Raw genomic sequence first — 17,697 nt, forward strand, 5'->3', positions numbered from 1 at the left:
AATGCATTTGAGTCAGTTCTAATGAGGTGGATGGACCTAGATCCTATTATACGGAGTGAAGTAAGTCAGAAAGAGATATATAAATATCATATACTGATGCATATATTTGGAATCTAGAAAGATGGGACTGGTGAACTTATTTTCAGGACAGCAATGGAGAAACAGACACAGAGAACAGACTTATGGACACGGGGTGAGAGTATGAAGAGAGTAACATGGAAACTTACAATACCATATGGAAAACAGATAGCCAATGGGAATTTGCTGTATGACTCAGGGAACTCAAATAGGGGCCCTGTGACAATCCAGAAGGTGGGATGGGGAGGGAGATGGGAGGGAGAGGACATGGGTGTACCTAGGGCTGATTCTTGTTGATGATGATAGAAAACCACCACATTCTGTAAAGTCATTATTCTTCAATTAAAAACATTGATTGGTAAAAAAAAAAGTGACATTTATGAGAGCACACAAAGACGGCTCGTTAGGCCATCAACCTTTAAGACATTTCTAGCCTTTTTCACTAAAAAAAAAAAAAAAGAAAGAAAGAAAGCTGGATATTCTATTTCCATTTGGTAACAAAATAAGACCAGCTCTGCTCATGCATAGTAGCTAAATCAACTTTGAGAAACTCAGGTCTCTAAAGTCAGAATTATAAGGCTTTCAAAAATATTTTCACGTTAAGGACAGAGTAGAAAAACCACCTCCTAGTCATCTGGACCTGTGTGTCTAACACAGTAGCCAATGGTCACATGTTGCTCTTGAGCACTTAAAATAAGGCTAGTTCTGAATACAGATGTGCTATAAATATAAAAGATATACCCAATTTCAAAGACTGAAAAAGAATGCAAAATACTTCATTGGTAGTTTTTATACTGATTATATACTAAAGTGATAATAGTTTAGATACTCAAATACCCTAGCAAGGCCTTTAGCTTTTGCAGTGTTTGAATTCTAACAACGGTTGAACCATATACCGTTTAACTTCATTGATGGCTATCCTCTGAAAACTTGGACATGAATCCTTTTAACATTTACAGATTTAATAACATTTGAATTATTAATGATTAACTTTGAAAAGTTCATGACATACAATAACTTGATGATTTTCTGAAATACAAATTTACATTGCTAATGCTGTACAATTACAACTGCTTTCAGTTATCCAGCTACAAAATGATCAAGACACTCCAAAAGCATTTAAATCTCAAACTGACTTCATTGCGAAGATATTTTTTGTGTCACGTACTTTTTAAAATCTCATAAAATAATGAACACTGAATTCGTAAGTTTATATGGAAAGAACCATAGAAATAAAGGACTGTGTGACAGACTTTAACAATTGCTAACAAAGATCAAAATGCAGCCAGGAGCAATCCAGTGTCTTCCAGGAACTGGTCCTCTTCTGGTCCTCTTGCACAGCCTAACCTACTCATCCCAACAGCAGCATCCATTAGGACGGCAGGATTCATCCTTCCTGTCTATTTCTAAAAATACTCTTCTTCCAAGGGTAGAATGGTACAGAGAAAGGGTACGGAACAAATGACTCAAAGAGAAAACTTCAAGAAGGCTTCAGTGTCCGTCTCAGCATATCACTAAACACACCTAGGAAAGCATGGCCCTACTCCAAGAGGTATCTGAGGTTAAGGGGAAGATTAGTGGTGGAGGAGTCCAGGTCACCCAACCTAGATGTCAATAACCTAGTTCGGTGCAGCCCACTTACCATATACTTCTAATAGTGTTGACCACATTTTTTTCTAGATGACCCCTAAACACTAAAAACAGACACACACACACACACCAGCTGTTCCTGTCTGGTTCTTTCAAGACTTTGCTTCGATTTAAGATCCTGCAGGTCAGAACTGGTGCTCTTTATCTCTGGTTCTCCAGCAGATCTTCAGCATAATTGCTTTCCCAAGGGAAAGATATTCTGTCCTCAAGATTCCACTCTTCAAGATGTGGGAAAAGTACTAGCTGGGAGTTGTCTTGGTCTTATCTGTCATCTTTTACATCTAAGTGACTACCAGGATGAGTTAATTCTACTCTTTACATCTTTTAAGTTCTTCCATTTTTGCTCTATTGTCATTGCTTTAGTTTTGCTCATCATCTTGTCTGAATTATTATAAATTTTCTAACATGTCTGCCACTAGTCTCCTCTCTAATCTGAAGGGTGAATCTGATTGTGTTTTTCCTGCTAAAAATCCTTCAATCTTAGTTTGGTACATACATCCCTTCGATATTTGTTACCTGCTTACCTCTCTAGACACAGCAACTGTCCAAGAGGGTTATGACTCTATGTGCTATGTTTTCTGCCTGAGAATACTCTTCCCAACCTCCTGCTTCACATTTCCTTTTAATCCATATGCCCTAGAGCTACGATCTATTTCTTCTTAAAGACTTAAGGTCATTCTCTTGCCTAGTCTGAGCTTAATGACCCTTCTCCCTACCTCCACAAGAGCCTTTACTCCTTATTATATGTTTACTTATTTGCATCACATACTAAAGATTAAATTCCTGGAGATCAGTTATTCTTGATTTCTATATTCTTAGTTCCCTAACAGTCCACAGAACCAAGTAGTGCTTAATATGTAACTGCTGAAATAATTTTCAGATTTCAGCAAGAGGGAAGATCAGAAACCACCCTGTCCTCTATTACACTTAGGTTTCTTAAATCAAGGTCTATGAATTACTCCTATACTTCATGAATGGAGATAATAACAAAATTTATTCACAGATGGGCAAAAATATTTTTATTTACAAAAACTACTAACATCATTAAGTGCTTACTCTGTCTGGTGCATACACGTACTTTCCATTTAATCCCCACAACAACCTTGAGGTAGGCAGTAGCATTACCTGTTTTTATAGGCAAAAGCGAGGCACAGAGAAGTGTATTGCCAACATTAAGAAGATGGCAAAACTAGGCACTGTGGCTCCAAAATCCATGTTGTTAACCACTATGCTAAAAAACTCAATACATCTTCCATCATGAAAACTACGCTTCAGAAGATTAATTACTCTCCTTTTAAAAACATAATGGAATGCCACTAAAATACAATCTAAATTTTAAGTTATGATTGTGCACTGGCAGATCATCATCCCTCCCTAAAATGTAATAGCTCTCCAATCACATTTCAATTACAAATTTACAAAATAGGTTTTACATTAGAAATTTCACAGTGCGTCTCTTTCCTCGTGGTTACAGTAGGGAGAGGCCTCCTTGTCCACTACCACTACAAGCAGCTGTTTCTTAAGCTACTGCAGTTTTAATATTTTTATTCAATTTTTGTGGCAATGAGTATACAAAAATAAAGAAAACTGTCACATAAGTTAATTCATGGTAACCTTTCAGAATTCAGATAATTCTGTTTTACTGTAATGTTCTGTCAACTTCTAGACATAAGGTGGATATGACAAGGTTCCCTGAAAGAATTCTTCTCTTATTTTCTACTTCTAAATAGTGGGATAATTTGGCAAGATCATTTGGAGGTCTTATTTATTAAAATATTAATAATGAATTGTTCTACTTTACAGCATACAAGTTGTTCCCAAAACATTTTCTCTATTTCTTATGACTGATGCTTTTGATACCAGGAAAACCCTTTCTAATAGAGGAAATTAAAAAGTATTACAGAAGAGCTGAGGAAACCATGAACCTCTAGAGCAGTAGAGGTAAAAATTCATTATTATCATGATTTTCAATTAAGGAAACTCAGTCATTACAAAGCAATAAAATGTAATGGAGATCAATATCATCATCAAGTCCCCAAATCTCTTGCATCTCTCTATATAGGATCTGCTAACTGTATTAAATGCACACAGATGCTCAAAATGTTTTTGACTAACAACAAAACCTTTTCAAGATGCTGGCACCAGATTCACTGGTAACAGGTTGCCCAGAGAACTCTTTTAAGTTTATAAACAGAAATCATCAATACTTACCAATCTCAGCATTTTAAATGAAAAAGGAAGTCATGAGAATCTAGTAACAGAAGAAATTAGTCACTTCTGATTATAAGACTTACAATCCTGGAAGATGCCACACAGTCCAGAGCAGAGTTAAGAACCACAAAGTTGGTTAACAGATAATATAATATCACTTTTTAAAATTTCGTTTCTTTCTGGGATGTGAGTTTATGCCATGCAACCAACAAGCAACCAACAATTTATCTTATTAGCTATTGGTCTAAAATTAATGATGGCTTAAATATCTGAAAATATGCCAATTCCCCTAAGTATAGTAATGTTGCATTTTTGACTAAAACTAATTATCAAATCTGATTTTCTTTGATGTCTTTTACTTTCCATAGAGAATCAGACAACTTAAAAGACAAGGTATTTCTGATTCAATACAGGAATTCTGTGATTTGAAAAGAATATCCCTAGCTTAAGCACAGCATTCATAGAATATGGTTTATTTGTAGTATTGTTTACTGAAAGTTGCTCAGTTGTGTCTGACTCTTTGCAATCCCATGGACTATACAGTCCATGCAATTCTCCAGGTCAGAATACTGGAGTGGGTAGCCATTCCCTTCTCCAGGGGATCTTCCCAACCCAGGAATCGAACCCAGGTCTCCCACATTGCAGGCAGATTCTTTACCAGCTAAGCCACCAGGGAAGTCGAGTATTATCTATTATCACAAAAAATCTTTTTTACCAGCTGTTCCTGAATAAGGATCACTACTACACTAAGTAGCAATTTCATATATATATATATATATTTCATATATATATATATATCAAGTAACAATTGAGTTTCAGAATGAAAAAATCTGGGTAGAGAAGAAAAGGGGACAATAACACAGATGATATAACTACCATAATATTTCTCATAATATAGCAAAGAAAAAGATCAGAAGTTACGTACTTCAGAAATAAAGGGGAATGGGCCAAAGGCAAAATACTGGCATGCTAGATTATTTTTTTAAACTTAGAAAATATCTGTACATGAACAAGGGACACGTCACATTTAACCACCCATTGTCAATATGTTCTGAGTTAACCTCAAGATAAATCAGAATGCAAGAAAACAGCCCAAATGAACTAAAATGCTTCCTGCAACTAACAAGTTGTACTGTATTTAGAGCAATATGTATCTCTATGCAGTTTTATAAAATTCTTAATAATCTGACTTATCTGGAAACTTTCTCTGTGGAAATGTAAGATGACTATTAATATCAATGTATAATAACATGGATGTCAATCAAATGGTTAAGTCAATTTTTCTTGAATTTTAAAAAAGTTTCATGTTTTGTTCAAACGTAATTTCCCTTCTTCAATTCTATGTTAGTAAATTAAATTAGGTAATATTTACATTAAATTATTATTATTAATATTTATATTAAATTCCTTTTTCAACTAAAGGAATATCCTTGTGTCTTGCTATAATGTTAAACAACTGCTTTTAAACTCCACTAAATCCAAATTTAGAAAGCAAACTTTGAAAAAAATCTGGTATTTTCATTAACTCAAGATACATACTGCAAATATGCTCCCTCAGGCATTTTGGGGCTACATTCCAGTACATGCTTTAGTAGGTGAAAACTGAAATTAATTGTATAATATCCAAAAGAAATAGAAAACTTGCACTAAGAAACAATCAAAACCTACATAGTATCCAACAGTTAACAACATGACTTTTTAGTTGTTTGGCTACTACAAAAAAATGAGTTAGAGAAACCATTATCTATATTTCTATCACAAACATTACTCTTAAAACACAATCTACATCTGATTTAGGACCAGATCTGAAATACAGATTAAAATTATTCTTAGTTTATTTCTCTGGGAAAGAGCCAAAAGAAGACAGAATAATTGTACTCATATACATCCTTACACTCTTTTATACATTCTGGGGGCAGAAAAATCAGATCAGCATGAATCAAAATTGGCAATAAACCCATTATAAAGAAGAGAGTGGCACTAAAGTGAAATTTCAGAGTATACTGCTTTCTATATACCTAACTGTGATCTTACTTAAAAACAAGTATTTACAAAGTTTCTAGAAAACTAGAACCAACTTGATAACTAGGGTTTCAATCTTTATTTTGTCTCCATAATATTCAGCTGTCAGCAGTTTCAGCTACACATTTAAACATCTAATGTGATTTTATGTCCTACTTACACTACTCGGTATCTTTATATAAATTTATAAATATTATAAGTGACATTATGCACAATATTACTTATAATATTTTCCAGATTAACAATTTTGACTTTAAATAAAAACTGGAGCATTTGGGCTTTAAAATTTTTTCAATTTCTAAATTCTTTTTAAGAAGTCACTGATGGAGACTGAATTTAAAGTTAAAAAAAATGCTACCTTTTGTAAATTTTAACAAAAAGGGATCATTATGAACAAATTTATTAATAAGTAAATACTGTTCTAAACAAATAATCAAGTAGCACTTGACACTGGCAAACAATGAACTTTCTTTCCAACCACAGGAGCTTCTATTGTAGGACCTGCAGCATAGAACCTTATGACAAACAAAGGCTACATGAATAAGACTGTGAGAGTATGGTACTGGATAAAGAAGGACAAGGGAATTCAGGCCAATAAACTTTAAAAGTCAATGAGTAAATTATATCGGAAAATCAATTTCCAAGAAAATATCAATAGCTAACTACCACAGCTACAGTAAATCTTTTCCTTTAAGAATGGAATACAAAGTAATTCTTACCATAACAACATACATACCGGTAGAAAAAAAAATTATTCACATTCTAAGAGGTTTTTCTTGCTCTGTGTGTGTGTGTGTGTGTGTGTGTGTGCGCGTGCGTATGTGTGTCAGAGAAAGAGCACGCACGCGAGAGCAAGAGAGGGAGAGAGAGCTTACAAAACTGAAAATGTGAACTAAAATCCATTCATATTAAGATTTCATGACCACAAAAAATTTAAGAAGAGAATATTTTCCTTGAGGAAAGAATAATTTCCACAACTGGTTAAAAAAGCACCTATGAAACTGTGCTGTCAGCTTGTCACAATGGAGGTTTAGGATTCCTTAACTGCACCATAACAAAAGGCATTTCACAGCATAACTTTAGGGAAAATGTTATCTGCTCTAGAATCACAGAAATAACAATTAAAAACTCTTCCAAAAAATTGTTTATAATACACAAATTTTTCTGGGTAGCAGCAGTTGCTCCTGTACGTGTCCTTTAAAAAAAATATGAAACAGAAGCAACAGAACAAGGGAAGAAGATCGAGAAGGATAAGAGCAGCAGTAAAAAAGAAAAGTAAATACTTAAATACATTAAAGAAAGCTTAAAATAAGGAAACAGTACTGTGTAACTCTTAATTATTCCAAGTAAAGTGCACTGCTTAAATTGTCCTCTGATAACATTTTCCCTATGTTGAAAACATGAAATTTATGAATTGGTATTTTTGATACTAAAAAAAAGAAAAAGACATTCATTGTTGCAGCCCTGATAGCTTTCTTCCAGTACTTTTTAACCATTCAGATGTATTTTGTGGGAATATTTATTCACAGAATTTTGCTTAATACATTTCTTTCTATACAAGACTGAATTTAAAACTCTCTGTAACATTTTAATTATAGTAATAACACATTAATAAATTATAAATTAACAAAATCTTCATGTCTGCTTTAAAAAATCATTTATCAAATGCTAAACTCCAGATTATCTGGAAAATTAAAGATGCAAATTGCTATAAATCTGGCATCCCAATTAAATTCTGATTTTTAAAAGTATATAAAAATGTCCCTCAAATTATTCCAAGTTCCACTCAAGAAAATTTTATTTTACCCTTTTCATAAGTTATTAAAGTATTACAACCTGCTAAACATTTTACCTAAATGTAGGAAAACTGCCTGGAGATGCAAAGCACATTACATGAAAAGAACAAATAAAAATACCCGTTAAAACAAAGTTATTATAGCTGGCAGCACTTAAAATTGGTAATTATCTTTAAGTTGCATAGCTGCAAGATGATTCATTGCTATTACCTGTTGAGCAGTTTTATTTAAAAAGGAAATAACATATTTAATAAATTGCAATTCAGTAGATAATCCTAGATTTAATTAATTAGAATATGTAACTTGATTTTTTATTCTTTGGACTGCATTCTGATAATGTTAAACCTTTAATTTAAAATAGTAACATACTGTAGCTTTCCTATGTAGAAGCCTACTTCTATTCTTGGGGAGAAAAAAAAAAAATCAAAGAACTTGAGATCATGGTCTACATTCAGAGAATGTTTTACTGCTTGATTACATTTCTTGGTTTCACATTTAAGACTTTAATTTTTAAGAAGTAAATTACGTGGTCTTCAATTTAAGAACTGATGAATGCAGGAACATCATGTTGGGAAAGTAAAGGTCCCCAAACTAAAAACCAAAACAAATCAAATACAAGTAGTTGTGCAGCCCTAGAGAACTTAATAAAAAGTAAATCAACTTTTAAATCAGTTAACTTTGGCGTCTGAATACAAAATGTTCATCAGTATTACCTATGTAGATGACTACTAAGGGATGTGCAGCATTTTCAAAATCCCTGTGTGTCCTTTATATGCATGTTTGGTACACTGAGTTCTGTGGCAATTGTCCTCTCTTCAGCAGGATTTTTTCCCTATATGATTGTCCATCTCTGCATTACTGAGTCTCACAGAACTCAGATATCTGGCTGAGTGTGTCTGCATTTTTGTTTTTGTTTTTCCAGAGATAGATCTTCGTATCCTCTTGGTTTTTCAAGCATCTTGAAGTCAAGGAAACCTGTGTAAAAGCAGATACATTAAGCTTAAGCAACGGTTCATGATAGTAACACAAATCAAAATTAAACACCTATCTCCCCATGAACATTGCTTTAGACTGTAAATTTTCATACACTTAGCATTTTAAAAAGCTGATAAAATCTGTGTTCTGCAAAAGAAAAAAATCAAGGACACCAAAGCACAAATTAAAGCTTAAAATTGTTACCAAAAAAAAAAAAAAAAAACCCAACAGTCCTTCCCCCTCCACAATAAAGACTACAATAGAGTACAGAAAGTACAAACACATACATGTATACACAATTCATTAATCCCTTTCCAAGTAGCCCAAAATCTCAAATTAAAAGTAGTAAATGATTTCCTAACTAATCAAGACCTTAGACATTCATGTATCTCTATTTTAGGCTGACTACTAAATTCATATGCTGAAGAGTATCGCTACATGTTGCCTTAAAAAAAAAAAAAAGCTTTAACAACACCGAATCCTCTTCCAACCCATACACTTTTAATCTAGGACAGCTAAAGAGACAGGAGGATTCATCATTTGACAAAGGCAGTCAGAACAAAGACAAAATGTGAGTTGAGAAATTCCATGTCTATACATTCTTAGAAATGACTCATCATTTGAAAAGACCCATAGAGACAGATTCCATCGATTCACATCCAAACCCAGGTTCCATATTGGGAAAAAAAAAAAACTAAAGAAGACGATAGAAGATAACACTGATACACAGGGTAAGGAAACTGAAATGTTGTTTAAAACCAACACACGATGTTGCCCATAAGATGAGATGCCATGTTCCCACACATCCCATAAGCTGTGACCCTAAAATAAAGATTTAGCTGATGAGACCAGGTAATAACAGATTTTATATCATAAAACTCCACTTACACACAAAAAAGTTTATTGACTAAAAAGACAAATTTTACTTATGGGTGAAAGACTTAAGACATATTATTTTGGTCCATAAAATACTATACTTCCTTCTATTAGCATTGGTGTTAGTACTTCTCTTAAAAAGCTTCTATAAATTTTAGCCATAGCTTTACTTTAGTGACCCAGATGTAAGGTGACACTGAAGACATTCCAAAGCATCTTCCTCTTCAAAATCCCTTTAATAACGTGAGATAAAAGTATATATGCATGCATCCTCAAAATATCACTCCCATCACCTTCTCTCACACAGTAATCGAATTCCAATTCATACTTCAAATGTGTTCAGGTGTGATCTGAATCATCTCATGGTAAAAAGGTTCAAAAGCTGATAGTTCAGCCAGGACTTAATAGTTCACAAGTGTAATCCTACTGTTATTAATTAATACAGAGGTCTCAAAGTTGCAGCTCTTATTCCAGCTGCAATAGCTGTTATTAAGTCACCTCAAATCTTCTTTGTTAATATTCTAACCTGTTGCTCTTAAATGATCCTCATTAAGAACAACAGAATTCCTTGAATGTGTTTATTATCACAACACCTCATATTTAAGACCACGAGTTACTGAAATAAAAGGAAGTTGGGGGGACAGCACAGGACTAGAACTTAGGATACTATCTGCTCTAGTTTCCCGCCTGCAATCACAGACATTCAGAAAAGATTCTTCTGTGACTACGTTGAGTCTCTGAACACAGAGGCAGTACCTCCTTCCAAAACAATTTCAAGACTGGCTAAAATATTCTGCCTTCATGTAAAACACAATACTTTATACCATTCTGAAGTGATACAAATAAAAAGCTTTTCATACATATGAAGTTAGCAATTAACTAATTTCAAAGCTAAATGATGTCATTCAATTCACTTCATGGAACTCAAAAAAAAGCAATACACAAGTGAGGTTTTGAGGTTTTCATTCAATTTACTACACATTTTCAGAAAATGCAGAATCATGAATAAGCTATGTCAACAGAAAACAAATTCTGTATTTGGTTTAAAAATTCTTTTTTTCTGTCTACTGTGTAGATAGGATACACAAATGAAAGATAAAATTGAATGAATGACTATAAAAACACCTTTCTGTGGAAAATGTTGTCACTAATAACAGCAAAACAGCAAACAATACAATCTTTGGGTTCAATTCCCAGCTCTACTAAGGAACTAGCCATGTGACCTTGACAAGTCAAGTTTCTTACCCTCTCTAAAACTTAAGTTTCCTCATCTGCATTATGGGAGTAGTTAAAGAGTACTGAGCTCAAAGAATTGTTATAACAATTAGATGAGTTATTAATAGATGTAAAATTCTTAGACCAATGCCTGGTACATAATCAGTTCAGTTGCTCAGTCATGTCCAAGTCTTTGCGACCCCATGAACTGCAGCACGCCAGGCCTCCCTGTCCATCACCAATTCCCAGAGTCCACCCAAACCCATGTCCATTGTGTCGGTGATGCCATCCAACCATCTCATCCTCTGTCGTCCCCTTCTCCTCCTGCCCTCAATCTTTCCCAGCATTAGGGTTTTTTCTAATGAGTCAGCTCTCTGCATCAGGTGGCCAAAGTATTGGAGTTTCAGGCTCAACATCAGTCCCTCCAATGAACACCCAGGACTGATCTCCTTCAGAATGGACTGGCTGGATCTCCTTGCAGTCCAAGGGACTCTCAAGAGTCTTCTCCAACACCACAGTTCAAAAGCATCAATTCTTCAGTGCTCAGTTTTCTTTATGGTCCAACTCTCACATCCATACATGACTACCGGAAAAACCATAGCCTTGACTAGATGGACCTCTGTTGGCAAAGTAATGTTTCTGATTTTTAATATAATAATGCAATATAAATGTTAACTAATTATTACGACTGAAGAACTATAATATATTGCATTACCTAAAAAACATACCTGGGAAGTTAGGAGAGTGTGGAATTTGATTCTGTTGCTAACTACATAACCTTGGATTGTTGGGACAACATGCTTCTTAATGTCATGGAACTTAATGACTCTGACCCTCGGGTTTCTCATCGGTAAAATGGGGTCAGCATAGTAGTTCATGGTGTTTTTGAAAGCAATAAACTAAGTTAAAGTGCCTTAAAGTACGAAAATTTTAGAGTTTACTTAATACATGATTCTCTTCAGGAAATCAAGAAAATTGTTTCTTTGTAACTTTTCATGCGAGTTTTCTATACAGCAGCCTAATACGATGTCTGGAACACGTACACACCTCAGTGACTAAATCAATGAATAAAAACGGTGGTTGAGAATGGATGACTCAGGTAACAGTTTAAAAAGCAATTTTTTTTAAAAAAGGGAAAATTACCTATAAGACAGGAAGCTGATGCTTAATCTGAAGGGTGCTCAGGGCAAGATCTATTTACTTCAAACCATTCATCTATGCAGCTAGAAAAGTAAAAAACAGAAAAATTGAAACACGTTTAATTATCTATATAATAGTTATAATAAAAATGCTTACTTCTTGACATTAATATCTCTACAGAAAAAGAATTTGATTTTTAACGATATTTGACATAAATAAAAGGATATTTTTATTACATTCTGATTATTCTAAGAAGGAAATACATCTTTGCAAAATTATGCTATAAAGTACTTTAAGGTTTAAACAGAACCACCATTCCCAAAAGAACCTGAAGAACTACCACTTGACCAACATTCAAAGTTAAAGGCCAAATCTGGACAGATATCTGTCTTCAAAACAGTTGTTCAAATTTATGCAAATGTCAACCACGGATCAAGCTTTTAAACTTTAATTCTTGACAATACTATATATCACATTTTAAAAGACTATATGGGAGTATTGAAAACTTAATTCTATCGCTTTCTTACGACAATACATGTACAGATACAAATAAATATACCATCATCCATTTATAAACTATCTTACAAGTTTATAGGAAGTTAAATATCAGGGTGCATATATAACTATCATTATAGATCTGCTTTGTTCAATGCAGTAAGCCACGAGCCACATATGGCTATTTAAGCTCATTAAAATTAAAGAAAAATCCACTTGCTTAGTCACACTAGCCACTAGTGTGGCTCAAGCGCTCAACAACCACATGGCTAGTGGCTACTCTACTAGATAAAACAGACACAGAACAGAAAGTTCTATGCAGAAAGTTCTAACGATAAACTCAACGCCTTAAGAAGGTTAAATAATTTGCCCAACAGCTAGGAAACTACCCAAGCAGATTTGCTTTTAAAGCGTCAAACATTCTCACAGTTAACAGTGCAAATTAATATATGCCACAAAGCCAGATGGCTTGACTAATACGCTGAAGGGCAAAATTAATAGTTATCCTCACAGGTTGTTTTCATAGGTAAAACCAATAGGTAAATTTAAAAGGAAAGAAGGTAAAAGATCCCATCCACATGATATTCTTACAAATATTTTAAAACAATTTCTGTTGCCATTAAAACTTTTGCTGTCTAAATAAACATGCCCAATTTGACTTACAACATTGTTTTCAACTTGCTGTTTGACTCACTTCTGGTCTACCAGAATGCCTCTTAACAACAAAATACTGAGAAGTGAACAAAATACGCCAGATGCGTTAACAATTCCCAGTACATCTGAATGTACAGTTCTGTGATCTAAAATGGGTACTTCCTATTTTATAACCATGTGATTTCAGTTCATCTCGACAAAGAAGGCCATTTAAAATCCCCCCTTCTTAGATTAACTGCTATGAACCCACGTTCTTTAAAATATTATATCCCCTCCCAAGATCCAGCAAACCATGTGTACGTATTCCACAATAACATACAGTGCTGCTTCCACGCTTTACATATCGAACCTTCGTTATATGTACTGAAAACACTCTGACATTTAGTTTTTTACTTTTTTATAGTATCATGATGCAAAAAACAGTTTTAAATTTTAATGTAGTCAAATTCTTCAACTTTTCTTTTAACTTTTTATGGAGAGGTTACCTTAGCCCCCAAAATAATTCCTTGCCATGAGGTTAAGAACATCTCTCTATATTCTTTCCAATATTTTAGACTTTAGTTTCCATAGGCAGTTAATCTAGAATTAATTCTTATTTCAAAAGTAAAATACAGATTCAATTATTTTTTCATGTCAGTAACTAATTGATTCCAGTGCCATTCAATGAATAGTTTATTCCTTACTATCTTTACTATACTGTAATACCATCTTTGGTAAACCAATTTTTCCATTTATTCATGTTAAACAAACACTTATATAGCATCTATTATTTGCCAGCACTTTCTAAAAATAACTCATTTAAAACCTCACAACTAACTCTACGAAGTTAATAATAGTGCTTCATTTTACAGATTAAGGCAGAGAAAGTAACTTGACCAAGATGATACAATGAATTAGCAGAGGGGCTGGGATTCAAATTTTAGGAATCTTGACTCTTAACAGTTCATGTTCTTTCAGTTCAGTTGCTCAGTCGTGTCTGACTCTCTGTGACCCCATGGACTGCAGCACGCCAGGATTCCCTATCCATCACCAACTCCTGAAGCTTGCTCAAATTCACATCCATCAAGTCGATGATGCCATCCAACCATCTCATCCTCTGTCGCCCCCTTCTCCTCCTACCTTCAATCTTCCCAGCATCAGGGTTTTTTCCAATGAGTCAGTTCTTCACATCAGGTGACCAAGTATTGGAGTACTGGCCATGTTCTTTAGCTCCATGCAATGCTGAATCTCCATTTTATATGTATGAGTGTTTATGGACTCTATTCTTTTCCACTTACTTGTCTATATTCTTTCCACACCACCCTAATTAAGAGTCTTACAGTGAATCTGTATAGGATAAGTACCCCATCACCACCAATCCAGCATCACTTACTTCTTTAGATTGTCTTGACTATTCTTGACCCTTTGCTCTTTTGTCCATATATATGTAAGAAACAACTCGTCAAGTTATATGAAAAAACTAGTTGAGATTTGATTGAAATAGTATTAACTACATAGATTTGGGGTGCAGTGACATCTTTACAATATTGACTTTTCCCATCCACAAAATCATATGCCACGTATTTATTTTATTTTATTTATTTATTTTTTCAAGTATTTATTTTAGACCTCCTATAATATCTTCCAGGAATGTTTTAAAATCTTGAATATCTTTTTGTAAGATTTATTCTTAATAAATCTTATTCCTGTTGCAGTTTCTGTTGCTATTAATGTTATTATCCTAAAAAAAGTTATATTTTTTTTTTACTGGGATATGAATGCAACTGATTTCATATGTTGAGCTCCTATCAGACAACCTAAATTCTTATTAATTTTAACATATTATCTAATACTTATTTTTTGCTTTTGCTTTTAAATTAATAATAGTTTATTAAGTTAATACAGTACTCTTCCTTTGCTAATGTGGTAAATTATATACATAAATTTTCTAATCATATAGTGTTTTCACATTACTATTAATAACATAAATCCAATTTGGTCAAGAGGCTTTATTTTACATATATACTGATGAACTTGGTTTGCTACTATGTTTTCAGATTTTGCATTTATGTTCATAAATGAGAGTGTCTTTTAGTTTTCTTTCTTATAGTGTTCTTGTCTGATATGGGTATCAAGTATATACTATACTCATAAAATACGTGGGAGAACCCTCCATCATTATCTACTTTTTGGAGGAATTTATGATTATTAACACAATGTTTTGTTGTTGCTGTTTGGTTGCTAAGTCATGTTCGACTCTTTGTGACCCCATGGACTGTAGCTCACCAGACTCCTCTGTCCATGGGGTTTTCCAGGCAAGAAATACTAAAGTGGGTTGCCATTTCCTTCTGCAGGGGAACTTCCCAACCTAGGGATAGAATCTGCGTCTCCTGAATTATAGTCAGATTCTTTACCACTGAGCCATCACGGAAGCCCATATGATGTTTTGGCTATGTGGTAAACTTGTTGTCAAACTGTCATGGTAGGCCTGTCTTTAGTTTTTTGGTTTGGCTTTTTAAAAAATATTTGTTACTTTCTGGGGTTAGTCTTAACAACTACTTAGGATAGTTACTAGTTTATTTGGATTTCCTATTTCTTTTTGAGTCATTTTGGACAATATAATATTTCTAAGGAAATTACCTGTTTTGTTTAGAATTTTTAGGTGAAAATATAAAATTTTGCACAGAATTGTCCAACTATTTTAATTCCTGTTATATCTAAAGTTATGTTTTCCTTTTCATTCCAACACTGTTTATTTTTTCCTTCTAGACACAATCTTGCCAGTGGCTAACCTGTTTTATTATTCTTTTCAAAGAATCTACTTTTGACTTTGTTAGTCTCTATTCTAGTGTGTAATCTTTTCATTCAGTTTCTTCTTCTCTGATCTTTGTTTCCTTTGTGTTTATCCTGCTATCAATTTTCTAATTCAGGTAAAAACTTAGACTATTGATTTCCAGTCTTCCTTTCCACAGTAACACAAATCTTGCAAGGATCACTCTAGAAAAATGCTGGAAAGGTGTTCATTATTATTCAGAATATTTTCTACGTTCCATTATGATTTCTTCTTTGATCCATAAGTTACTTAAGAGTACTTGTGAAGATCATTTATCTTTTGTCGTTGACATCTAACTGTGCCCAGAGAACAGAACAGCTTTCTGTATGGTACCAGCTTTTTGTGGTTTACTAAGACCTACCTGCCTTGTGGCCTAGTACATGACCAATTTCTATAATGTTTTGTATGTCCCTGAAAAGAAAATGTATTCTCTCAATTGCTGAGTGTAGATACATCCATTCATACTCATGAGATCAAATCTGTTCACTGTGCTGCTCAAGTTTTCTAGGTCTTAACTAGTTATGTGTATGCCTGTTTGACTCAATGAGAAGTATATCAAATTTTCAATTACCATGATGATTTCTCAATTTTTTCTGACCATTCTACAAATATTTTGAGACTGTGTTCTTTGGTACAGAAAGAATGGAGTTTTATATACTATTATCATCATACAATGATATGGAGGGATTGATAATGATAATGGAGGGATGCCCTGGTGGCTCAGACGTAAAGCGTCTGCCCACAATGCGGGAGACCTGGGTTTGATCCCCAGGTCGGGAAGATCCCCTGGAGAAGGAAATGGCAACCCATTCCAGTATTCTTGCATAGAAAATTCCATGCATGGAGGAGCCTGGTGGGCTACAGTCCATGGCGTCGCAAAGAGTCAGACAGGACTGAGCAATTTCATTCATGGATCATCATACAATACCAGTAATACTTTTTTCAATAAAGTTAATTTTGTCCAATATTAATTTAGCTTTGTCAGTTTTATTTATTTAACATTTGCCTGGATATAGTCTTCTATCCCTTTATGTCCATATTGTTCTGTATCCCTTATGTTTAAGTGTGCTGCTCATCAACAGGATATTCCAACCTTTTGATTTGTTTTCACCTGGTTAGTTTGACCATTTGGATTTAGTATAATTACTGATATTATTATAATTATTATAATTACTGATGTAATTAATTTATTATAATTACTTATTTATTTTTGCCTCTTTGTTTTGGTATTATTTACTATTTTCTCCAACCTCCACATCCTGCTTTTAAATAAAATTCCAAGTTATTTCCACTATTGCTTTTAAAGTTATAGTTTTCTGTTCTTTTTGTAATTTACTTCAAATCATCTTAAATCAAATTTTCCTTGTTGCCCTAAAACCAACACTTTATCAGAAACCAGCTGGGCTTTGGAGTCAGACAGACATGGCTGGAATCTCAGTTCTTTCATTTATCACTAGCCATGTGACCATGCCCCCCAGCTTACTTCCTCAACGGTACAACGGGACTGTTATAAGGCTTACGTAAGATAACCTATTCAAGAAGCTATGGACAATACCTGGGTCATAGTAAACGCTTAACAAATGGTAGACTTTGAGATGCAAACAGATTTTTATTACCAACAAGGGAAAAAAGGCCTTTTTTTTTTTTTAAAAGAAATGGGGGAAGGGAGTTTCAATGAAGAAGAAACCTTTCAGCCCTAACTACAAAATTTGAAACTTTGAGAAAGGTCTTTTAGTCTAATATCAATTTGGCTAACATAAAAATAAACTCACC

The 17,697-nt window shown here is 33.9% G+C and overlaps 1 protein-coding gene across 1 annotated transcript in view; it reads right to left on the reverse strand.

The window, feature by feature from the left end:
- Positions 1–5,756: 5,756 nt before the first annotated feature.
- The window catches only part of ZNRF2 (zinc and ring finger 2, E3 ubiquitin protein ligase), a gene marked incomplete at its 5' end in the record, with an annotated part of 93,766 nt that continues 81,825 nt past the window's right edge, over positions 5,757–17,697 (reverse strand). Inside the window, 2 exons of the mRNA XM_010829411.1 lie at positions 5,757–8,732; positions 11,967–12,046. Of these exons, the coding sequence (XP_010827713.1) occupies positions 11,989–12,046 (58 nt within the window). The remainder of the gene's footprint in view (positions 8,733–11,966; positions 12,047–17,697) is intronic.

Source organism: Bison bison, unplaced genomic scaffold (assembly GCF_000754665.1).
Source record: "Bison bison bison isolate TAMUID 2011002044 unplaced genomic scaffold, Bison_UMD1.0 scf7180017858770, whole genome shotgun sequence".
Classification (NCBI taxonomy): Eukaryota; Metazoa; Chordata; class Mammalia; order Artiodactyla; family Bovidae; genus Bison; species Bison bison.